The sequence below is a fragment of the Rhinatrema bivittatum genome, chromosome 4 (assembly GCF_901001135.1).
Source record: "Rhinatrema bivittatum chromosome 4, aRhiBiv1.1, whole genome shotgun sequence".
In the NCBI taxonomy this organism is placed as follows: Eukaryota; Metazoa; Chordata; class Amphibia; order Gymnophiona; family Rhinatrematidae; genus Rhinatrema; species Rhinatrema bivittatum.
The window spans coordinates 339,378,703-339,404,156 of NC_042618.1; the positions used below are offsets into that span (position 1 = coordinate 339,378,703).

Genomic DNA, 25,454 nt, shown 5'->3' on the forward strand with positions numbered 1-25,454 from the left:
AGCACTTGGGGGGGGGGGGGGGGGAGAAAAAATTGCTGCCGCGGTGAGGCCGGAGAGTCGCTACAAATTGACAGGTTTTTTTTTTTTTACCTTACGAGCTGTCCCTCGAAGAGTGCTGAATCGGTCCAGCATTTGTAGCAGCTTGCATTATGAGGGAAAAATCGGAGCTCCAAATGCCTGAAACCTGCTTAAACATGAGCCACCCTCCATTTTTAGGTGTTCTTGCGCAACGTTATTGTAGGTATGGGGAGTTCCCTGTACGTACCCGGATCAGTCCAGACTCCTGGGTTTTGCCTTCCCTCCAGCAGATGGAGACAGAGAAGTTTTAACGGACTCTGCCCAATACCCTGAAGTGCTACCTAGAGTCTGTCAGTATTTCTCTGTTTCCAGCAGATGGTGGAGGTGCAAATCCCTTCAGTCTAGATTAGCTAGAAACTAGTTTAAGAAAAAAAAAATAGGAAACTTTAAAAAAAAAAAAAAAAAAAAGACTGGGGGGGTACTGTAAGCCTCCAGGGGGTTGGCAGGTCTTGGTGGGACCATCCCCTCTGGTATTTGAGGCGGAGGAGCAGAGGGTTGAGAACCCTGTATACATCACTCCTTGGCAGTCTCTGAGGGTGATACCGGGGAGCCCTGTTCACTCACCCTCTGAGGGGGACAGGTCCAGTTTTATTTTTTGAAGAAAAATAAAGGCGCAGTTGGGAAGAAGCTGTAAGGTTTAAAAAAAAAAAGATTCAATTTGCCTTTCTCTCAGACGACCTCTCCGGACCTCTTCGTTCCTCCCCCGCCGATCACTGCCTGCTGGCTTCATGCAGCCGTGCCTCCCTCCCGGGGTCTCGTTCCTATTTTTAGGGCTCCTCATCATGCCACGTGGTGCGGCCTGCAGCGCCTGTAGAAAGGCACGCATGCGCGGCTCGCCAGAACCAGAATCTGTTCCGACTGCCTCCCCGGGGGGGGGGGGGGGGAGCGCACCTCGGCAACGACTCAAAAGTTGATTTCCCTCAGTGGCGATCCCTGCAGAGGCCGAGAGCCTGGGAGACTCGTTCGGCACCATCAACCTCCCTACCTGTTCCTGCTGAGTGCGGGAACGGAAGCCATTTTGGAGGTTTTCAGAGCACAGGAACGGGCAGCTTTGGGGAAAGGGAATTCCCCACCACCATTATCACCACGGCCTGGAGCCTCCCGGGGGGGGGGGGGGGGGGGCGATGCAGACGCTGATCGAGAGAACTCGACAGGGGAGGACCCCAGGGAGGCCTCAGATTCTTCTTCGTCGTTCTCTGAATTTGTCTTACTCCTCCACAATGCCTTTAAGGCTCAGAAGGCAGCTAGGAAACAAGGTATCAAGGCTCCTCATTCAGCCCCGGCGCCTTCGGCTGGGGGCAAAGAGGACAATTTGATCCACAAGCGGCCCAAGCCCCCGGGAGAGGGGTGGCTTTGTCGAAACCTAAGTGACCGCTCAGATCTATATCCTGCCCTACAGACAGTTCGTCTTCGGAGGCTTCGGATGTAGATGGGTCCCATCTGCTTGGATCCTCAAGGTCCAGATGCAGTTCCGGACAGCCAACCTCCGTCTGCCAAGCAGTTCGGCACACAGATGATCGAAGGTGATGACCCAAAAGTGGTGCATTTGTTCCGAAAAGGTGAGTTGGGTCCGCTTATTCCAGCTATTCTGGAAGAATGGGGATAGAGGTTCCCCAGGAGGATTCACGGCTGGGTGCCGGATACGGTGATCATTGGTCTTAGTGGCCCAGCTCACTCTTTTCCATTTCATATTTCAGTGACTGACCTATTGTTTCGGGAGAGGGACATTCCAGACTTGGGCTTGAAGGTAAGCCGGGCCATGGATAAATTGTACCCACTGCAGGAAGACGCCCTGGACCTTAAGGTGCCCAAGGTGGATGCGGAGGTCTCCACAATGACAAAAAAGATCACCATCCTGGTGACGGGAGCCACAGCCCTTAAGGATTTGCAGGATCACAAATTGGAGTTGCAGCTTAAGAAGATTTTTGAAGTATCGGCTCTCTGGGTACGTGCTGCTATGTGCAGCAGTTTTGCGCTGAGGGCCAGCCTCCGCTGGGTGCAGCACTTCCAATCAGTTGCATCCTTTTCAGATGCTGAAGCTATTCAGGCCGGTTGACTGGAGGCCGCGGTTGCTTACAGCGCAGATGCGCTTTATGATCTCCTTCGTACTTCGGGCAGGACTATGGTTTCGGCTGTCTCGGCACGTTGACTCCTCTGGCTCAGGAACTGGTCCGCAGATGTTTCTTCAAAGGCCCAACTGGGATCCCTGCCCTTTAAGGGGAAACTGCTCTTCAGCCAAGAATTGGAGGACATGATTAAGTCTCTGGGAGAGAACAAAGTCCATAAGTTACCGGAGGATAAGCCCAAGGTGAAGGGATCCTTTTCCCAGCGGTCGAGATTCCGTGGGAATTGACATTTTCGCTCTTCCCTATCCTCTGGGTCCTCATCTCGGCAGGGACCTCCCCGCCAATGTTCCTGGAATCAGTCCTTTCGTGGCAGAAGTCCTGGTAGAGACGGAGCCCCACAGGCACATGGAGGTTTCAAGTCTGCACAATGAAGCGATTCCGGTTCACTCCTCCATACCGAAGATAGGGGGCAGGTTATCCCTTTTCCTGGAGGAGTGGACCACTTTGACCTGACCAGTGGGTCCTTAATATAATAAAACACGGCTATGCTTTAGATTTTGCTTGGCCGCTCCGGGAGCAATTTCTGATTTCCCCGTGCTCTTATGAGCAAAAACACCTGGCGGTGTGCGACACCCTAAGATGTCTGCAGGACTTGAGAGCCATAGTTCCAGTACCCACAGGAGAACTCAGGTGGGGACGCTACTCCATTTATTTCATGGTACCCAAAAAGGAAAGTACCTTCTGGCCCATCCTCGACCTAAAGAGAGTCAATCGAGTTCTAAGGGTGCCTCGATTTTGCATGGAAACTCTTCGTTCTGTGATAGTGTCTGTTCACAGGGGAAAGTTCTTGGCGTCTTTAGACCTGATGGAGGTGTATCTGCACATGGCTATCTGCCCCCACCATCAAAAGTATCTACAATTCTCAGTCATCACTTCCAATTTCGTGCCCTGCCCTTCAGTCTAGCAATGGCGCCCAGGGTATTCACTAAGATAATGGTGGTTGTAGCAGCGGCTCTCCGAAGAGATGGTATTCTGGTACATCCTTATTTGGACGACTGGTTGATTCGCATGAAATCAGAGGACCTTTGCCAGAAGGCGGTACATCGGGTCCTACAACTGTTGAGCTCGCTGGGCTGGGTGGTCAATCTGGACAAGAGTCATCTGGTTCCCTCCCAGTCCTTGGAGGTTTTTGGTGCTCGGTTCGACACCCTCTTGGGCAAAGTTTTTCTTACCGAGGAGCAACTCACCAAGGCTCCACGATTCTTCAGTCAGTGAAGGGAACCGGGAACAGAGGTCATGGATGCTCTCGTCCTTCCCTGGCCAAAGGACATTCTGTTGTACATGTTTCTGCCTTGGCCGTTGGTCGGCAATGTTCTGTGTCGCATCGAAGCTCATCCGGGCAAAGTAGTGCTGGTGGCGCCAGAATGGCCGCATCGCCCATGCTTTGGTTGCGAATGTTTTGGCCTTTTTACAGGCAGGACTGTCAAAAGGGTTGGCCTTTAATTCCCTAAGAGTCCAGGTGGTGGCCCTTGGTTGCTTTCGAGGTGAGGTAAGGTACAGGGCATTGCCCTGGCATCCCATCCAGATGTGGTTCGCTTTTTGCGTGGCTGTCAAGCATTTGTGTCCTCCTGTTTGGAACCCTTGTCCCTCGTGGAAGTTAAATCTGGCTCTCTGCGCCCTTTGTAAAGCGCCTTTCGAGCTGTTGAAGCGAGCGACACTGAAAGATCTGACATTGAAAGTGGTCTTCCTCATGGCTATCTCCTCAGCGAGGTGTGTGTCGGAGCTACAGGCCCTGTCTTGCAGGGAGCCCTTCTTACGGATTACAGACGCAGGAGTCACCTTGCGGATGGTGCTCTCCTTTCTCCCGAAGATGGTGTCCTCTTTCCATTTGAATCAGTCAGTGGAGTTCCCTTCCTTTGCAGACTTGGATTCTTCTGCTCCCGAGTCTAGGATCTAAGGAAATTGGACGTGAAACAAGTGCTGTTGCGTTACTTAGAAGTTACGAACAGTTTCCGTCTTTCAGACCATCTTTTTGTCCTATGGAGTGGCTGGCTAAATGAGGCTATTATCTCTGCATACCTAGTTCAGGGCCATCCAGTTCCGGTTGGTCTTCAGGCTCATTCTACTCGATCGCAAGCAGCTTCATGGGCAGAATGTCAACAAGTGTCGCCGCAGGAAATTTGCAGGGCGGCTACTTGGAAATCTGCACACACTTTTGCCAAGCATTATTGCCTTGATGTCCGGGCCCCAGAGCCTGATTCTTTTGGGGCTAGTGTGCTCCGAGCAGGACTCTCTCAGTCCCATCCTAGTTAGGGAAGCTTTGGTACATCCCAGGAGTCTGGACTGATCTGGGTACGTACAGGGAAAGCAAAATTGGTTCTTACCTGCTAATTTTCATTCCTGTAGCACCAGTCCAGAGTCCTGCCCATTTCAGTGTTGGGAGTAACGGAGAGTCCACTCAGTCATTGGTTATTTCTATTCTGCAGATTTATCAGATGTTATTATGCTGTATGTCCCACTTACAGGGTGTGAGTATGGGCATGTTTCATTTGTTACGTTACAGATTTACATTCCCTCTGCTCTTTGGTGGGAAGTTGTGTTATAATGGAAGTTATGGTTTAACCTTTATGCTTGGGTACAGTGTAATACTGACAGACTTTAGGTGGCACCTCAGAGTATAGGGCAAAGTCCGTTCAAACTTCTCTGTCTCCATCTGCTGGAGGGGAGGCAAAATCCAGGAGTCTGGACTGATCCGTGGTACTACAGGAACGAAAATTAGCAGGTAAGAACCAATTTTCCGGGGGGCGTGATGACATCACCAGCAAGTATGGCTGCCTAGAACGCGAGCTCCTGGTGAAACCTGTGAAATCCGCTTACATCTCCTACATCCATCTTTAACTTGTGCTCTCAAAGTGAAAAACCAGTGTCTTACGACTCACGCGCAAAAATCTAGATCTCCAGCAATTCTCTTATTCGAAATCGGAGGGAGATCCCATCGAGCCGAGTCCAGAGCCAGGCCCCAAGTGGAGCCCGAGAGGCTGAGCCTGACCATGTTGCACCAGCGGACCTCTCTGAATTACCCTCTCTGTCGGAGTTGAGGGAATGTTTTATAGAATTACCCTCAGATCTAAAACAGCACAAACAGCACTTACTTCAGTCGATCTCCGAAATAAAGGAGGATCTGGCCACAATGAGAACGAGGGTTGACGAACTCGACATCAGAATGGAGCGGCAGGAGGATCTTCTACAGAAAACGGGAGAGGAGCAGCGCATGAGTCGGGTGGAACAAATGGCTCTCGCGGAGAAAATAGAGGATCTAGAAAACCGGTCCCGCCGTAACAACATCCGAATTTGCGGTGTGCCGGAACAGCAGGAGTACATTGATTGTCACGCAGTGGCGTCAGATATTTTCCGCTTCCTCATGGCCTCTACATCAACAGAAGGGGCAGCAGAAACGGCAGCCCCATCAACCTTCAGAATTGAGAGGGCACATTGCACTCAAGGCCCGAAAACAAGGGAGAAACCAAGGGATATCCTGATATGTCTGCAATCATACCAAGAAAAAGAACAGCTATATACTGCGGCCAGAAAACAGCGAGAATGGCTGTGGGAAGGCCACAAAATCTGTATCGACAATGATCTGGCAGCGGCAACCCTGCGTAAAAGATTCGAACTGCCTGCAGCGACCAGAGCTCTCCAGGAGCACAGTACCAGGTACTGCTGGACATTTCCTTTTGGACTCATGTTTACCACACATGGTCCTACTTATAGAGGTAAAAATTTAGCAGCGGCAAAAAAAAAGCCTTTATCAAAGCAAATCTACCATTTACCCTTCCTGCTGGGTGGCCAGAGGAAATCCCATATAGAATGGCCTCCACCCCTCGTTGGCAGAGGGTGGGCAACACCAAACGATTGGAACACCAAAAATTGACCCCCTCCTCTCACCAAAAAGAAGGCCGACGGGACCAGAGCAACAGCGACTGGAGAACTAAGTTGAACATCAGACCAGACAGGAAAGACTAGATGACTATATGTGCATAACACAGGATTAAACTCAAAAATCTAGGCAGATTCAGTGAAGTAACTGAAACTCAAGAGCAGACCATGGCTGGAATAAACCAGCAGTTATGCCTGGGACCAATGACATGAAAACACTGGGAATCGGCTTACTTGCTGGAGTGAACCACTCCCACGCCAGGAGGTATCCGGGAAGTGGATACAGTAAAACTGGGAGGGAGGTACGGGAAGGGAGGGGGGTTATGCCCATGAGCTATGTTTATCTTAGGTATTGTGTAATTGTTTTAAGGTTACTGGAAGGGGAAGGACAGAATGGTCTTATGAAGGGGGATGAGGGAATAGGATGGCGTTGAAATTGTGGTCCCTTAATGTGAAGGGCCTAAATTCTCATAAAAAGCGGCAGTTATTGCAGTGAGCGCTAACGCAACAGCAGGTATCCATCACTCTGATCCAGGAAACCCATCTGCGCAAGCACCACGAAAGGGTGTTACAAGTGAAGGGGTACACTAACTCTTATCTCACGGCCAGCACAAGAGGTACAAAGTATGCAGGAGTGGGCATTCTCATAGCACAGCATGTCACTTATGAGTATCTATCTCACATGGCCGATGCATTAGGGCGCTATATTATATTGAAAATACAGATAGATAAGGTATTTACCATAATTAATGTATATGCACCAAACACCTCCCCTTTTAACCGGCATGGTTAAAAGGGGAGGTGAAAGAAGCTATTTTAGCCAAAAGATCTTCATTCAAAAATTGGAAGAAGGATCCAACAGAAGAAAATAGGATAAAGCATAAACGTTGGCAAGCTAAATGTAAGACATTGATAAGACAGGCTAAGAGAGAATTTGAAAAGAAGTTGGCTGTAGAGGCAAAAACTCACAGTAAAAACTTTTTTAAATATATCCGAAGCAGAAAGCCTGTGAGGGAATCATTTGGACCATTAGATGATCGAGGGGTTAAAGGGGCATTTAGAGAAGATAAGGCCATCGTAGAAAGATTAAATGATTTCTTTGCTACGGTGTTTACTGAAGAGGATGTTGGGGAGGTACCCGTAATGGAGAAGGTTTTCATGGGTAACGATTCAGATGGACTGAATCAAATCACGGTGAACCTAGAAGATGTGGTAGGCCTGATTGGCAAACTGAAGAGTAGTAAATCACCTGGACCGGATGGTATACATCCCAGAATTCTGAAGGAACTAAAAAATGAAATTTCAGACCTATTAGTAAAAATTTGTAACTTATCATTAAAATCATCCATTGTACTTGAAGACTGGAGGATAGCAAATGTAACCCCAATATTTAAAAAGGGCTCCGGGGCGATCCGGGAAACTACAGACCGGTTAGCCTGACTTCAGTGCCAGGAAAAATAGTGGATAGTGGAAAGTGTTCTAAACATCAAAATCACAGAACATATAGAAAGACATGGTTTAATGGAACAAAGTCAGCATGGCTTTACCCAGGGCAAGTCTTGTCTCACAAATCTGCTTCACTTTTTTGAAGGAGTTAATAAACATGTGGATAAAGGTGAACCAGTAGATATAGTATACTTGGATTTTCAGAAGGCATTTGACAAATTTCCTCATGAGAGGCTTCTAGGAAAAGTCATGGGATAGGTGGCGATGTTCTTTCGTGGATTGCAAACTGACTAAAAGACAGGAAACAGAGAGTAGGATTAAATGGACAATTTTCTCAGTGGAAGGGAGTGGACAGTGGAGTGCCTCAGGGATCTGTATTGGGACCCTTACTTTTCAATATATTTATAAATGATCTGGAAAGAAATATGACGAGTGAGATAATCAAATTTGCAGATGACACAAAATTGTTCAGAGTAGTTAAATCAGAAGCAGATTGTGATAAATTGCAGGAAGACCTTGTGAGACTGGAAAATTGGGCATCCAAATGGCAGATGAAATTTAATGTGGATAAGTGCAAGGTGATGCATATAGGGAAAAATAACCCATGCTATAATTATACAATATTGGGTTCCATATTAGGTGCTACAACCCAAGAAAGAGATCTAGGTGTCATAGTGGATAGCACATTGAAATCGTCGGTTCAGTGTGCTGCGGCAGTCAAAAAAGCAAACAGAATGTTGGAAATTATTAGAAAGGGAATGGTGAATAAAACGGAAAATGTCATAATGCCTCTGTATCGCTCCATGGTGAGACCGCACCTTGAATACTGTGTACAGTTCTGGTCGCCGCATCTCAAAAAAGATATAATTGCGATGGAGAAGGTACAGAGAAGGGATACCAAAATGATAAGGGGAATGGAACAACTCCCCTATGAGGAAAGACTAAAGAGATTAGGACTTTTCAGCTTGGAGAAGAGACAACTGAGGGGGGGATATTATAAAGATGTTTAAAATCATGAGAGGTCTAGAACGGGTAGATGTGAATCGGTTATTTACTCTTTCGGATAATAGAAAGACTAGGGGGCACTCCATGAAGTTAGCATGGGTCACATTTAAAACTAATCGGAGAAAGTTTTTTTTTACTCAACGCACAATTAAACTCTGGAATTTGTAGCCAGAGAATGTGGTTAGTGCAGTTAGTATTGCTGTGTTTAAAAAAGGATTGGATAAGTTCTTGGAGGAGAAGTCCATTACCTGCTATTAAGTTCACTTAGAGAATAGCCACTGCCATTAGCAATGGTTACATGGAATAGACTTAGTTTTTGGGTACTTGCCAGGTTCTTATGGCCTGGATTGGCCACTGTTGGAAACAGGATGCTGGGCTTGATGGATCCTTGGTCTGACCCAGTATGGCATTTTCTTATGTTCTTATGTTGCGTTCTATAGATGAAATGTTAACACACTAAGCAGGGGCAACTTCTATGGGGTGGAGATCACAACTTGGTATGCAATCCCATGGTGGATACATCCAACAGCAGGAATGCGGGAAGCTGGAAAGCCACATCAGAACTGACCACGCTCAAGCATACTTGGAGTGACAGATAACTGGAGACAATGTAATCAGACGTCTAGAGCATGCACTTTTTACTCAAACCCCCACAACACCTGCTCAAGAATCAATTTTATTCTTATTGATAAGGGGTTACAAAATCAAGTAACAGAAGTGGGAGTAGGGGATATTACATGGACAGATCACGCCCTGGTGTGGGCCTCCGTATTGATAGCACCAACAGAAACGGGATTGAGGTATTGGAGATTACGTGATGATCTGCTAGGGGACTCCGCTAAATGCACATTAGTGAATGAATCCCTTCAGGACTTTTACAGGTTCAGTGACAGCAGTAGGCTCTTTATGGGAATGCTCTAAAATAGTTATGAGAGGACGTTTTATGGCAATGGCTACGGCCTTCAGGAAAAAGAAGGAACAGCACAGAACTGAGTTGCTTTGCACTTTGAGCTCTTTAACGCAACAACACGCTCACGATTTTAATGATACTATATTGCAGAAACTGTGTTATTCATACGGAATTAAATTTGCTAGATTCTTCACGCATTGCACATGCCCTGGAATGCACTAAGCAAAGGTATTTTGAGGGCCTTAACAAGGCTGGTAGGATTTTAGCTAGGCAACTGAAGCAACGTGCCATCCAGAATATAGGAAAGATCAAGGATACTAATGGGCAGCTGTTAACTACAACTCAGGACATCAGGGACTGTTTTACTAAATTCTACTTCCTCTTATACAGTAGAGATGATGCAATTACTACCGCCTCCGTAGCCCTGTATTTACAATCAGTATTGCTGCCCGATCTTTCCGAACAACAACAAGCTTTTCTTGATGAACCTATCAGCATCATGGAAGTACAGGCTGCCATTAAGGATTTAAATTCACATAAACAAACCCTCACTCAAACAACTATTTAACCCATTTTTTGTTTTTATATATATATTATATTTTTATGATATTTTTAATCACTCACAAGTAATAGTTTGATCATTTCAAAGCATTCTTTAACCACGTTTTTCACACTCACTTGATAGTCTCAAAAAGACTTCTAAACAAATATTTAAAAGGTGTAAGGTGATGCTTCATAAAATTTCAGGGCACCATCCAGGTGTACCGTACTTAATCTTTGTTTAATCATGAGCACCACTGTCCACCTTATAGTCCTTTTGTTTATTTTTTCAAAAAAGGTTTTCTTGTCATTTTATACTTGTTCAAAAAAACCTCCTCATCCAAAAGTGTGAAAAACACAACAACAGAAAGGCACAGTTCACCAAAACCACATTCATGCAACTTATAGCAATACCCGATATGCATAGACAAGTGTCAGTGAAAGGGATAAATAGTTGTTTGAGTGTGGGTTTGTTTATGTGAATTTACTGGGATTACCCCCACTTTGTGTGGATTGGGAGTTTTTTGGGATTAAGGATTTAAAAGCAGGAAAGTCCCCAGGGCTCGATGGTTTCATGGGGTAGCTATTACAAGAAATGTACTGCTCAGATTGTGGGCCCCCTTACTGATTTTTTTAAATAGTCTAAGGAAGGGAGATCCATTTCCCGCTCATTCGAATGTGGCTGGCATCACGATCATTGCGAAGCCTGGGAGAGACCCCTCGCAGTGTGGGTCATATTGTCCAATTTCTCTAATTAATATCAATTAAAAAATATTAGTGAAGGTGTTTAGCCACTTGCCTTAACATTATCCTCCCCGAATTAGTTAACAGAGAATGGCAGCGGACAGTGTCCGTAAAGTCACATTCTATGGTGGGCTAAAAAAGAGAAGATACTTCTCCTCCTATTAGCTATAGATGCTGAAAAAGCATTCCATTTAGTTCACTGGGCATTTCTATTTGCCACTTTGGAAAAAATGAGCTTTAGGCTCATGTTTCTTCAGTGGGTCAAAAGTCTATATCAAGATCCAGTCACCAGGATAAAGGTCAATGGGGGGATATGGAGACTTATTTGCTGTACAAAGAGGGACGTGACAAGGCTGTCCCCTGTCCCCACTATTATTCGTCCTTTTTTTTGGAGCTTTTTGCCACCAGGGTTAGGGACTCAGTTCGGATTGAGGGAGTGCGGATGGGAAACCTACATTTAAAAATCTCCCTTTTTGCGGATGACATCTTACTGACTATTACAAACCCGGTTGAATCACTTCAAGGCGTAGCTGCTGAGATGCATGCCTTTAGCGCTGTATCTGGCTTTAAGATTGACCTAGACAAATCCGAAATTCTAAATATTTCCACTGACCAGGCTGTTGTACATAATTTGAGACGACATAACCCTTTTAAATTGGCCTCAAAATCGATTAAATATTTAGGAGTCCACACTGGCCCTGATGTAAGTGGCCTATTCCAACTTAATTATACGCCTTTGCATCATGCTATTCAGAGAGACATCCAAAAATGGGATAGAGAATAGTTCTCCTGGCTGGGGTGCTTCAGAGAGAGAGACATCCAAAAATGGGATAGAGAACAGTTCTCCTGGCTGGGGCACATTGCTATAGTGAAAATGAATGTGCTGCCTAGGTTTCTGTACTTGTTCTTTACTACCGGTATTCCTCAGCTCAGCTATACTACGCTCCTGGCAAAAAATTCTGTTCGACTTCATTTGGCGCAAGCGACCCCTAGACTGTCCAGACGATTGCTTTATCAGCCCCGGGACAGGGGAGGGCTAGAAGTACCCCATTTAGAATGGTACTATGTGGCAGTGCAACTTACAGCAATACCCGATATGCATAGACAAGTGTCAGTGAAACAATGGGTATCCTTTGAAGAACAGATTGCAGGGGGAATGCCCTTATTGGCGATGGTTTGGCAGCACTTGAGTTTTAACGGGAAACTTGTCTGTCGCTTGAAACGACTATGAAACTCTGGTTTAAATGGAAAGACCGATTGGTAGGCAATAGAACATATTTCTACTCCACTTCACTTCTCTCTCATCATGCCCAATTCCCAGCAGGTCAACTTAACCAGTCTTTTCGGGAATGGCGTAAAAAAGGTATCACAAAGAGAGAGCATTTCTCACAGGACAAGCAGGATGGTAGTCCTCACATATGGGTGACATCATCAGGATGGAGCCCAATCACGGAAATCTTCTGTCACAGTTTCCAGAACTTTGACTGGCCCCTACTGGGCATGCCCAACATGGCACTAACCCTGCAGCCAGCAGGGGTCCCCCCATCAGTCTTCTTTTTTTCCGTGCAGCAGTAGCCTCACGGTAAAGGAGCTCTGAAGAGATTCCTGACAGGAATTTTCCTCACGGAATTATTAAAAGTTAAATTGCCCCACAGGGTCCCTCCTCTAACTTTTCTCTGACCGCGGTACTCCGATAAATTTTTACCCATTTTTCCATCGATTACCGGTGAGTTTGGCCCTCGCGGCCTACTGGCCGTCGACCGTACCGCGGCTTGATCTTTTTCAATAGCCATGGTGTCGGGGTTCTGTCAGTGCCCGGACTGTTCTCGCACCATATCTATCACAGACCACGATGGAGTCTGTGTAATGTGTTTAGGCCGTGAGCATGATGTCCTGACTTGCACCAAATGTGCCCTCATGACACCAAAAGGTCACAAAGCCAGAATGGCAAAGATGGAACTCCTCTTCCGTGCTCAAACCCCGTCTCCATCCATTGCATCGACTTCGTCGGAGCCGGCACCGTCGACTTCGTGCCAGCATCGACTACCGACTGATGACAGACGGCCATCGACACCCTCTACTCCCCCTCAGGATCGAGGGGATCGCAGGGAAAACCATCGCCATCGACACCGTAAGACTCTGACCATCGAGGGAGCGAAATCATCGACCTCGCCATCGTCCGAGCCGCCGAAGAAGCCCTGTCCAGGAAAGGCACCGACCATTCCTGCGACCGGGTCACCGAGGCAACCCTCACCAGATCGGGGTTTGGGAGCCGCAATTCCGCCTATAAAGGTCCCTCCGGCTATGCCTCTGCTTCCCTCTTCTGTACCGGAGCCGGGGCTGCGTGCTCCAGGTCTCCGAGAAGAACTGGACCGGCTGGTTCAGGAGGCCATCGACAAGGCGATGGCCAGGTTCCTTTGGCACCGACACCAATTGTGGAACCTGCCATCGACCCAATTCCAGCAGCGCTGGCACCGCTGCTATCCAGAATGGAGGCGCTGATGGCCACCTTTCCACTGATGGATCCCGGGTCTCCGATCGCTCTGATGCCCTCACCGATGACAGCATCATCGGGAGGAGAAACACCGTTCTGCATCCTTCCATCGGGTGTGTTACCTCAGCCATCGATGCCGATACGTCCCTCGCCATCGATTCATCCATCGGTGCCGTTACATTCGGCGCCACAGAGTCATCCATTGATACCCTTGATGCCTGCACCGGTGCCTTCGATGTCATCATCGGTGCCTCCGGCGATTCCTCCGATTTTTTCGGAGCCTAGACTGGGACCCTCAGGTATCCAAACCCCTTCACTTCCTAAAGGGAAGTCTGCTGATCCTTATGACACTTGGGGTGATGATACTTCATCAGACACCGATGACTTACCTTCACCACCTTCTCCCACTGAGAGTAGAAAGCGTTCTCCTCCAGAGGACCTCTCATTTATAAATTATGTGAAGGAAATGTCCTTTTCAACTACAGAAGGAACAGGATGATAGGCACCAGATGATGGAGTTACTCCAATTCCTGGATGCCCCCAAGATGATCACCTCTATTCCCATTCATCAGGTCCTTCTTGATCTCCTCAAAAAGAACTGGGAAAATCGTGGATCAGTTGCTCCAGTACACAGAAAAGCTGACACCACTTATTTAGTTTAGTCAGCCCCAGGCTTTCAAAAATCCCAGCTTGACCACCACTCAGTTGTGGTAGAGTCTGCACAAAAGAGGGAAAAAAGGTCAAAACCTCACTCGTCTACCCCTACTGCTAAGGAACAAAAATTCCTAGACAACATTGGTCGACGAGTATTCCAAGGGGCCATGCTCATCTCCCGAATTGCTGCCTATCAGCTTTATATGGCCCAATATAACAGGGTCATCTTTAAGCAGATACAAGGCTTCTCAGATTCCCTACTTCAACAATTCCAAGACCAGCTACAAACCCTTGTAAGCAAAAGATTTGAGTCAGGCAAGCATGAGATTCGAACATCTTATGAGATTTTTGACACCTCTACCAGAGTGTCTGTAGCTGCTATCTCGGCAAGACGGTGGGCCTGGCTCAAGTCTTCTGACCTTTGCCCAGAGGTGCAAGACCGGTTGTCCAACCTACCATGTATAGGAGATAATCTGTTCGAAGAACAGATCCAGCGGATGGTGGCTGAATTAAAAGACCATCATGAGACCCTCAAACAGCTCTCTTCAATGCCTTCCGACTTCTCCTCAAAGCAGCCCTTCAGAAAGGACTCTAAGAAGTCGTTCTACCGTCCAAGGAAGGCCTACCCACCACCAGCCAGGTCCCGTGCTACGAGACCTTATCAAAAACCTCAGCCTCGCCAAGCCCGAAAACAAAAACCACAAGCCGCTCCCCAGCCAGGGCCTGCTTCAGGTTTTTGACTTCCGCTTGGAGAGCAGCAGCCAGATTCCTCTGCCAAGCATACCAGTGGGAGGTTGATTGTGCCATTTTCACAACATGTGGCATTCAATCACATCCGACCAGTGGGTATTGGCAATCATGGCTCAGGGTTACCATCTGAACTTTCTCGCCCTGCCACCAAACTCCCCACCTCTGCAGACGTGGAGAACTACTGACCACTCCATTCTTCTGGATCAAGAGGTTTCCTTCCTTCTCCAGTCAAGAGCAATAGAACCCGTTCCGCACTCGCAGCAAGGCCTAGGGTTCTATTCCCGGTACTTTCTGATCCTCAAAAAATAGGGGGGTATTCATCCAATTCTGGACCTATGTGCTCTCAACAAGTACCTCCAGTGGGAAAAGTTCAAGATGGTAACCTTGGGATCGCTTCTACCTATTCTACAAAGAGGAGACTGGCTCTGCTCTCTGGACCTCCAGGACGCATACACCCACATTGCGATAACTCCAGCTCATCGCAAGTACCTGAGGTTTCTAGTAGGCCTCAAGCACTGTCAATATCGAGTGCTTCCATTCGGCCTAGCATCTGCACCACGAGTCTTTTACCAAATGCCTCGTAGTTGTTGCAGCTTTCCTCAGAACCCAGGGTGTTCACATCTACCCCTATCTGGACGACTGGTTAATCAGGGCTCCAATTCAGCAAACTGCTTGGTCGTCCCTTGATTTAACTCTACACACACTAATTTGCTAGGATTTCTCGTCAATTACGACAAATCCTACTTAGTCTCATCTCAAACCTTGTTGTTCATTGGGGCAGACTTGGACACCTTGTAGGCAAAGGCTTTTCTGCCTCAGCAACGAGCACTAGCTCTCGTGTCTCTCGCTCATCAGTTACAGTCTCAGCACACTGCGACTGCTCGCCAATTTCTTGTCCTTCTGGGACACATGGTGTCCTCAGTCCATGTCACACCAATAGCCCGCTTGGCCATGAGACTCATGCACTGGACTCTCAGGTCACAATGGATTCAAGCTATTCAGCCTCTGTCTGCCATTGTCCACATCACCAACTCAATCCGTCTGTCTCTCGCCTGGTGGAAAAATCAGACCAATCTCCTCCAGGGAGTGCCCTTTCAGGTTCCAAATCCTCAAGTCATTCTCACCACTGACGCTTCCAACCTCGGGTGGGCAGCCCACGTGGCCGATCTGCAGACACAAGGATCTTGGTCTCCAGAGGAAGCCAAACACCAAATAAATTTCCAAGAGCTTCGAGCAATGCGATATGCTCTCAGGGCTTTTCAGGATCGCCTGTCAAATCAGGTCATCCTAATTCAGATGGACAACCAGGTGGCCAAGTGGTACATCAACAAGCAGGGAGGCACAGGCTCTTTCCTTCTGTGTCAGGAAGCTGCGCAGATTTGGGCAGAAGCTCTCTCCCACTCGATGTACCTCAGGGCCACCTACTTGCCGGGAGTGGACAATGTTTTAGCAGATAAGCTGAGTCGCGTCTTCCAACCGCACGAGTGGTCTCTCAACCCCTCGGTAGCGAACTCCATCTTCCAACCATGGGGATATCCTCAGACAGACTTCTTTGCGTCCCCTCAGAACCACAAAGTGGACAACTACTGCTCCCTCATTCAGAGCGAACACTCTCAGCCCAGAGATGCAGTCTCCCTCTCATGGGCAACTGGCCTGCTATATGCATTCCCTCCACTTCCTCTTCTCTCGAAGACTCTCGTGAAGCTTCGTCAGGACAAGGGAACCATGATCCTGATAGCACCTCACTGGCCGCGCCAAGTGTGGTTTCCCATACTTCAGGATCTCTCCATCCGCAGGCACATTCCCTTGGGGAAGGACCCACTTCTGATCACTCAAAACGACAGGTGCCTACACCATCCCAATCTTCAAGCCTTGTCCCTGACGGCATGGATGTTGAAAGGTTAATCCTTCAGCCACTTAACCTTTCAGATCCAGTTTCCTGTGTCTTGTGTCACGGAAGCCTTCCACGAGAAAATCTTACTCTTACAAATGGAAACAGTTCACATCATGGTGCTCTTCTCAGTCCCTTGACCCCTTTTCCTGTCCAATCCCAAAGTTTTTGGACTATCTCTGGCATCTGTCAGTCAGGTCTCAAGACATCTTCCATCAGAATGCATGTCAGTGCAGTAGCCACCTTCCATAAAGGTGTCTGGGATGTTCCTATATCAGTACAACCCCTTGTAACACGCTTTTTGAAGCGCTTGCTCCATATCAAGCCACCACCATGTCCTCCAGCCCCTTCTTGGTGCCTTAACCTAATTCTCGGTCGGCTCATGAAACCACCATTCGAGCCTCTTCACTCCTGTGATCTAAAATATCTCACGTGGAAAGTGATCTTCCTTTTGGCTATCACTTCAGCTCGCAGGGTTAGTGAGTTACAGGCCCTAGTTACCTATCCGCCTTACACTAAACTCCTGCAGGACTGGGCGGTACTTCGCACTCACCCTAAATTCTTACCAAGGGAGTGTCGGATTTTCATTTAAACCAATCCATCATACTACCTACCTTTTTTCCCAGGCCCCATGCCAACCCAGGAGAACAGGCTCTGCATACCCTTGACTGCAAACGGGCTCTAGCGTTCTACCTAGACCGAACAGTTGCCCACAGGAAGAGTACTCAGTTATTCATCTCTTTCCACCCCAACAAATTAGGGCAACCTTTAAGTAAGCAGACTCTCTCCTCTGGTTGGCGGACTGCATATCCTTTTGCTATCAGCAAGCGGGCATTCCTTTTCAAGGTCGTGTTAAAGCACACTCTGTGAGGGCCATGGCGACTTCAGTAGCACACCTACGATCGGTGCCGCTTCCTGACATTTACAGGGCTGCCACCTGGAGTTCTCTCCATACCTTCGCAGCCCACTATTGCTTGGACAAAGCCGGAAGACAAGATTCCATCTTCGGCCAGTCTGTCCTGTGTAACCTATTTCCAACATGACATAACTACACCCTTCCGCCTGTCCGGTGGGGTTCAGGATGCCCTCTACCAAATTCCACCCCAGTTGTTTTGCCTGTTGCATGCTGTTTGGTACATTTGGTGCATGTTCGGACATCCTCAGCTCGGTACTCACCCATATGTGAGGACTACCATCCTGCTTGTCCTGTGAGAAAGCAAATGTTGCTTACCTGTAACAGGTGTTCTCACAGGACAGCAGGATGTTAGTCCTCACGAAACCCGCCCGCCACCCCGGGGTGTTGGGTTCATTACGTTTTGTTGTTTTATTTTTCGGCACTGCCTGTAGCTTTCAAATAAGACTGAAGGGGGACCCCTGCTGGCTGCAGGGTTAGTGCCATGCTAGGCATGCCCAGTAGGGGCCAGTCAAAGTTCTTGAAACTTTGACAGAAGTTTTCCGTGATTGGGCTCCATCCTGATGATGTCACCCATATGTGAGGACTAACATCCTGCTGTCCTGTGAGAACACCTGTTACAGGTAAGCAACATTTGCTTTCCTAAGTGAGGGATCTGTAATGTCATGGCCAAAGTTGCAAACCTCTCACCAACTGCCAGCTAGGGACTTTCTTGCAGGATACCAACTTTTCCATTTTCTGAGAACATCTTATATTATGTCCTCCCTTAGCCAAGGAAAAACTTTACTCGAGCATTATTGTGAGGACATAGATAAGAAAAAGGGTATGGTTTCTAAACTATATGTTATGTTGCTTGGCACTGAGACACAACCCTTCCCACATACTACAGCATGGGAAATAGACCTGGGACATCCCCTCTCAGTAGAGGAGTGGACCCAGATGTATATGGCAGCCTGGAAATGCTTGATCTCTGCCACCTTACAAGAGAATTGTTATGTTAACCTGCTGGTATATTACACCACATAAATTGCATCGTAGATACCCACATCAGTGATTTGTGTTGGTGCAAGTGTGGCGCTCTTCCATATGTGGTGGTCTTGCATGCATGTGCATAGCCTACGGGAAGTGGTAGCAACGTGGAATGAAGGCATCCTGGGCTTGCATAGCCTCCTGGACGCTGGCTTTATATTACTGCACCACCCTCACCAAGCGCTGGAGAAACCACAGACTCAATTTTGTCAACAAGTTTTTATTGCAACCAGGTTAGCAATTACAAGCAATTGGAAACAGGCTGACATTCCATCTCTGCGTGTTATACAACAAAAAGGAACATCTTTACTGTAGAATGGCAGCTGTTATGGCGCAACTACATAACACTTCATTCTCATTCAAGTCAACTTGGACACCATACCTACAATGGGAAAAAGCAGCCCCCCTTTAGGAGTAGTACTTGAAATCATGGACCTGTTTGCTTAGTCTATATCTCCTTATTCAGTTGTTGCACCTTCCTCATGCAGAACGATAAGAGGACTAAAGTATTGTTTAGGTGAGCTCCTGGGGAAAAGGGGGGATATTTGTTCCAAGGATATGGCATGTTCTTATTTTACTGTTTTGTTGATTTTAAATGCAATAAAATTATAAATTAAAAAAAAAAAAGAACCAATTTTCCTATTGAATTTGCCTGTGACCTCGCGTCACAGGTGCGGTCACAGCAGCTACAGCTGCAGGGAGGTGCTAGTGCCACATCCTGATTTTGGCAGCTTTCTGTTCTATCTATTCACTGTTTCAGGAAGATAGGACCAGGCACTTGTACTGTTTGTGGTAGGACCACAGAAAAGATACAAGAATGCCACTCCCACATGTGTCTTGTCAGTGGGCATGCACCTCTTATGCTTCTTGTTTGCCCACAGTAAAGCACTGTAAAATGTACTGTTCTTCATTTCATTCTCTTTGTTTTTCTCCTTAAAGTGCAACTGTGTGACGGAGCTGACCACTCTGCTACTTCTGAACTTCGAGCATTTTTTTTGCCATGTAAGTTCTAAATTACTAATACTGTGTACTTCATAAGGCCTTCTTTCTGTGCCGTTTGCTGGTACATGCCTTGCTGTCTGTGTGTGGTACTGCTGAGATACACATGTGTTTATGAATTTTTGAAGGACAGGAATTTTATAAAATCTAAGGGCCAGATATACTAAGCTGCATTTTTTTTTTTTTATTCCTCATAGACAGGACCAGATGGACTAACAGTTTTCTCTCATCTTGAGAACAATGTACCCAATACGGTACAATGTGATTGTACCGTATTGGGTTGTTTTTTTTAATAATGATAGAATTTGTTAGATTTCCTAGCGTGTAGCCAGATGGACTCAGGACCAATGGGTTATGTGCTCCCCTGCTAGCAGATAGAGACGGAGTCAGGTTTTAAAGCTGACTACACCCTAGATATACCCCTGCAGTGACCTCAGCCTTCAGTATCTCTCCGTCTCCTAGCAGATGTGGACGCTATTCCCACACCAGCAGTGGTGTTTAGCAGGATTTTACCTTTAAATTGGAAGGAAGATTGAGCCCCGCTCTCCTGCGGTGATACCCAATGGTCCCTCCCCCAGTTGAGAATTCCTGAGGTGATTTCTGAGATCACTCAGAGGTGTGCCTTGGTCCGGTAGCTGGCTCCTGGCGTGGACTTTGCTGCTGAAACAGCTGAAAGGCAGTGAGTGCAGAAGCCAAGCATGGCAGTGAAGGTCTAAGCCCTCTCCCCCAACAGCCGGAGACCGTCTCTGTACTCAGCCAGTAAGTGCTGAGCCCAGGTAAGTAGAGAAGAGCTCCTCTGATCCAGAGACATGGAAGGGCTTCGGTAAGTCTTTCCTCCGGTCTCCCTGCTGGGCACGCCGTACCAACATAGTTTCCAATCCCGTTCGGGCAAGGGAAGGGGGTTTCTGAGTGGGTTGAGCTAGGCAGGCTCAGTGGTCTCTCCACGTGGCGATCCATAGTGGCGCCATCTTGCGCACGGTTCGGTGCGGTTCCATTTTCCCCATTCGGCCATCGGTATGTGTGATGCAGGCCTAACGTGCATGTACATACTTGCATAACTGCGCACAGAAGCACATGCATACCTTAGTGCACAACCGGCTGCTTAGATCTACGTGCACCAAGATGAGTCTGTGCGCGCTTGAGAGGCATTAACCAGCTAAACGCACAAACTACAGAGGAAGGCCCCAGTGCAAAGACGCTCGTTCGACATCCCTTTCCGCGGCCTGCCATATTAGGGCTGCACAGTCTGACCTGGAATCCTACCTGTGTCAGCACTGTGAGGAAACCCAGGGAGGGCTGGACTTTCAGAACTTTTCCAAGTCCGGCCCATCCCAGTCAGAGGACAGGTCAGACACGACGTTATCTGGCAGCACCCCAGACCTGAGCAGTTCCGAGACTGCATCCTCCCTGGGAGAGGGCAGCTCAGCGCCCCCTACCCCGGTTTCTCCTGGGCCAAACATGGACCTGGCGGCCTTCTCTTGCTTGGAAATTTTTCAGGGCCTCCAACCCTTTGTTCAGGCGCAGTCAGCCCCTGCCTGGATTGAGCCCCAACTGTGAAGGCCTCGCCCTCCCAGCCCTGTCAGCATGCCTCGGGACATGCCTCGCCTCACCAAGGGTATCCCTGACAGGGACCCAGACACTACAGACGACAATGGGGATTCATTGGAGGACGAAGAAATCCCTCCAGGCCTGGAGCCATACCAGACCATGCTTCGATTTCTCCACAGAGATGAATTATCAGCCCCAGTCTCCCAGACTGAAAAATGGGAGTTCCAGTCACAGACCCTATATCGGAGCCAAAGAAGAACCCCATCCTGGTGTCCCTAGGGAAAGCCACCTGCAATTTCCCAATGCTGGAAGCCATCCAGGAATTGATTTGACCTGGAATGAGATGCCCCGGAAGCAAGTTTTAAGGGAGGTCAGGCCTTGTATCCTCTGGACTCAGCAATCAGGGAACCCCTGCGTTTCCTGAAAGTGGACAGTCTGGTCTGTGCTGTCTCGAAGTGAGCAACCATCCCTCTAGAGGGAGGAGAGGCCTTGAAGGATGCTCATGACAGGCAGCTGGAATCCATCCTTAAGCAAGCTTTTCACATGACAGCAATGACACTGCAGATTGCTTCTTGCTGTGCCCTGATGGCTCACTTGTGTCTGCTTCTCTTGAGAGAGGCAGATAGCTTTGGGACACATGCCGGAGAGGCGATCAAACCCGCTGCAGCCTTCCTGGTGGATGCAAGCTTGGACCTAGTGCGTACCTCAGCCAGAGGAGTAGCCTTAGTAGGTGTGGCCAGAAGATAGCTATGGTTGCGAAACTGGTTAGCGGACGCAACTTCCAAGGTGAACCTCCCAAAGATACCCTTTAAGGGATCACTCCTATTTGGAAGTAAATTGGAGCAGCTGGCCAGTAAATGAGGGGAATCTCCAGTGCCCCGGCTACCAGAAGATAAGAAAAAGAGGTTACAGTGCCCCTCACCCATGAGGGGTTGGGCCAGGGGCTCCCAGTGCTTTCCAGCCCTACAGAAACTTGTCATTTCGGTCATCTTGGCTCTCGGGAAGGTCTCAGTCCTTTCGCTACAGACAACCAAAAAGAGGAACAGGTTTGGGCTCAGGTTTGACACAAACTTCCCAATGAAGGGCCGACCCATCCACGGGAGGAGGAGATAGGGGGCCGACTTTGCCTCTTCTACCAGCGGTGGGTTGAGATCACGTCGGACAAATAGGTACTGGACATCATATGAGAAGGTTATGCTCTGGAATTTCACAGCATCCTTCAGGACAGGTTCATGATATCTCTTTGCCTCTCCCAGCACAAGCAACGCAGTGGAATCTACACTGATAAGGCTCCTCAGTCTGAGGGCTATAACTCCAGTACCTACACCCCAAGTAAATATGGGGCAATATTCCATCTTGGAGTCTTAATTGACAGTCACTTGAACCTAAAGCATTTTATAAAACACACCACAAAGGAGTGCTTCTACAAGCTACAAGTACTCAAACCGCTCCTATTCCATTACGATTTCAGATCCGTCTCCAAGCCATTTTGTTCTCCAAGATCGACTATTGCAATTCCATTTTGGTAGGTCTCCCGGCCTCTACTATAAAACCTCTCCAGTTGCTCCAAAATGCAGCAGCGAGAATTTTGACGAATACCAATCGGAGAGAGCATATCTCTCCCATTCTAAAAGACCTTCACTGGTTCCCAGTAAACTTCAGGATTCTTCATAAATCACTCACAATCATCCATAAAAATATCCACCATCAGACCCCTCTTGATCTGCTTCACCCTCTCAAATTGCACTCGACGGCCAGACCCTTAAGGGATGCCTACAAGGGATCCTTACATGTTCCTCCAATCAAAGTTGTGCACCACTCAAACATCAGAGACCGGTCATTCTCTACCGCAGGCCCCTCCATCTGGAACGCCATGCCTCCGGACCTCAGACTGGAAACCTGTCTACTAACTTTTAAAAAGAAACTAAAGACATGGCTGTTCTGCCAAGCCTTCCCCACTACAAGCCCCACAGCCTGACTTAGAATTGTTCCATCACTCACTTATGTAAACAAACAATCGCCATATCACGCTTACTAACTATCAAGAGGTCGGCTCCTTGCTTCCCTCCCTTGTATATAGTACTTATCTTCGTTCACCCTCTCTTTATTTCCTACTCCCAGTTAAGGCATCCTTGTTATAATGTAACTTTTATGCTCCTTTAAATTGTCTCTTGTTGATTGGTTAGTTATATTTACTGCTTAGTTCGATGTAAACTGAGTTGATTTGATTTGTATCAAGAAAGTCAGTATATAAAAGCCTTTAATAAATAAATAAATAAATATTTCATTGTGCCCAAGAAAGAGGGTTCATTTCGACCCATCCTGGATCTCAAGAGCGTCAGTCATCTAAAACCAGCAAGATATGTTTTCATGATTGCACGTAGATCAATATATACCTCCTCCCCCTCTGCAACTTACTCTCAAACCTAGGCCTGGACTTCTTCCTATACGCCGATGACGTACAAATTCTCATACCCATTCAAAAAACCCTCAATGAAACCATCCTTTTCTGGGAATCTTGCCTAGGCTCCATCAACGCCCTACTAACCGACCTACACCTTGCTCTCAATGCAACCAAAACCGAACTACTCTTTATATCCAAGCAACCTGAACAAGATACCTCCACCACACCACCGCCCCCCTACATCTCCCCCACACTACCCCCCTCCGTAAGAGACCTGGGAGTCACCCTTGACCAACACCTGAATTTCAAACCACACATCAAGTCCCTCCTCAAAGCAGGTTTCTACAAACTCCAGATCCTCAAAAAACTCAAGCCCTTACTCCATACTCAAGACTTCAGATTAGTCCTACAGTCCACTATTTTCTCCAAAGTGGACTACTGCAATGCCCTCCTACTAGGCCTCCCTTTCTCCACCATCAAACCCCTACAAACTCTTCAAAACGCCATGGCTCGTATCCTTACTAACACACGTAAAAGAGAGCATATCACACCCATCTTAGTAGACCTACATTGGCTGCCCATCCAGTTCCGCTCCCAATACAAAACCCTTACTATTCTTCACAACACCCTCTACAATAACAACTCCCCCTGGCTTAAAGAAATGCCCCACTTCCACCTCTCCACCCGCCAGACTAGATCCACCTCCACAGGCACCCTCCACACTCCCCCCCCTCAAAACTGCCCCGCCTATCCACCACCAGAGAAAGAGCCTTTACCATCGCAGGCCCCGCCCTCTGGAATTCCCTCCCCACATACCTCCGTCTTGAACCCTCCCTAACCATCTTCAAAAAAGGCATTAAGACCTGGCTCTTCCGACAGGCTTACCACTGCTCCAGCCCCTCGTAGTCCACCCCCCTAAATCTGCCCCGGCCCCCTATAGTCTACCCCCCTGAAACCCCCCCAATCGCTCCCCCCTGTCTCTCCCCTGCTTCACCACCCTGAATCCACCCGAGCCTCACCCGTCAACCCACCCATACCCCCACCCTCCCTCCCCTTACCCTTTCCCTATACCCCCGCCACCCTCCCACCGTGCTCCACTGTAACCCAGTTAAAACTTACAACCTATATGTCGAAATCAAGACTCCGTTATTACCTGCTGTAACTGCTGTAAATAAGCTAATACTTTATATATATGTGTTTAATTGTTTAATAAGTTATCTATATAATCCACCATAACTGCTGTAATTAAGCTTTAATATATATCATTATATAATCTATTTATTCCTCATTAACCGCTGTAAAAAATCAACCTTGTTCTAACCTCATTAAGCAACCTATCCTGTAAATACTGATATGTTCCTTGTACCTTTCTCAGCTGCTGTCTTTCCTCCTTTACCTCTCTCCCCCCTCTTCCCCCCCCCTCTTTTCGCTCCTGCTCCACTCCCCCACTCCCTGTTTTTTGTAATTTCCTCCTTTCTCAAGTTTATTGTAAACCGGCGTGATGTGCTTGCACGAACACCGGTATATTAAAAGCTGTTAAATAAATAAATAAATAAATAAATAAATATATAAAAACCTTAAATAAATAAATAAATCTGTGGATAATTCACTTCTGCATGGAAACTGTCTGCTCTGTCATAATGGCAGTGTGCAACCAAGAGAGTTTTTAACCTCCTGGGCCTCTCAGAAGCCTACTTTCATATTTCAATCTGACAAGACCACCAGCGTTTTCTATGCTTTGCAGTACTGGGCTGACATTACCAGTTCCGGGCATTGCCTTTCAGCCTGGCAACCGCCCCCAGAACATTTTCCAAAATTATTGTGGTCATGGCGGCGGCACTGAGGAAAGAAGGGATCCTGGTGCACCCTTACTTGGATGACTGGCTGATCCGGTCAAAGTCGTTGGAAGAGAGCCTCCAGCTGACCAACAGGGTCAGGTCCCTCCTACAGGAACTCGGTTGGGTCGTGAACATGGACAAGACAAGCCTCAAACCCTCCCAGACCCTAGAGTACCTGGGGGTCTGATTCGACACCAAGCAGGACAAAG

At 47.7% G+C, this 25,454-nt stretch overlaps 1 protein-coding gene across 1 annotated transcript in view; it reads left to right on the top strand.

Moving 5' to 3' along the window:
* Positions 1–25,454, top strand: part of LOC115090870 (E3 ubiquitin-protein ligase TRIM47-like) — a 58,901-nt gene that overhangs the window by 28,120 nt on the left and 5,327 nt on the right. Inside the window, exon 6 of the mRNA XM_029600476.1 lies at positions 19,396–19,458. Within this exon, the coding sequence (XP_029456336.1) occupies positions 19,396–19,458 (63 nt within the window). The remainder of the gene's footprint in view (positions 1–19,395; positions 19,459–25,454) is intronic.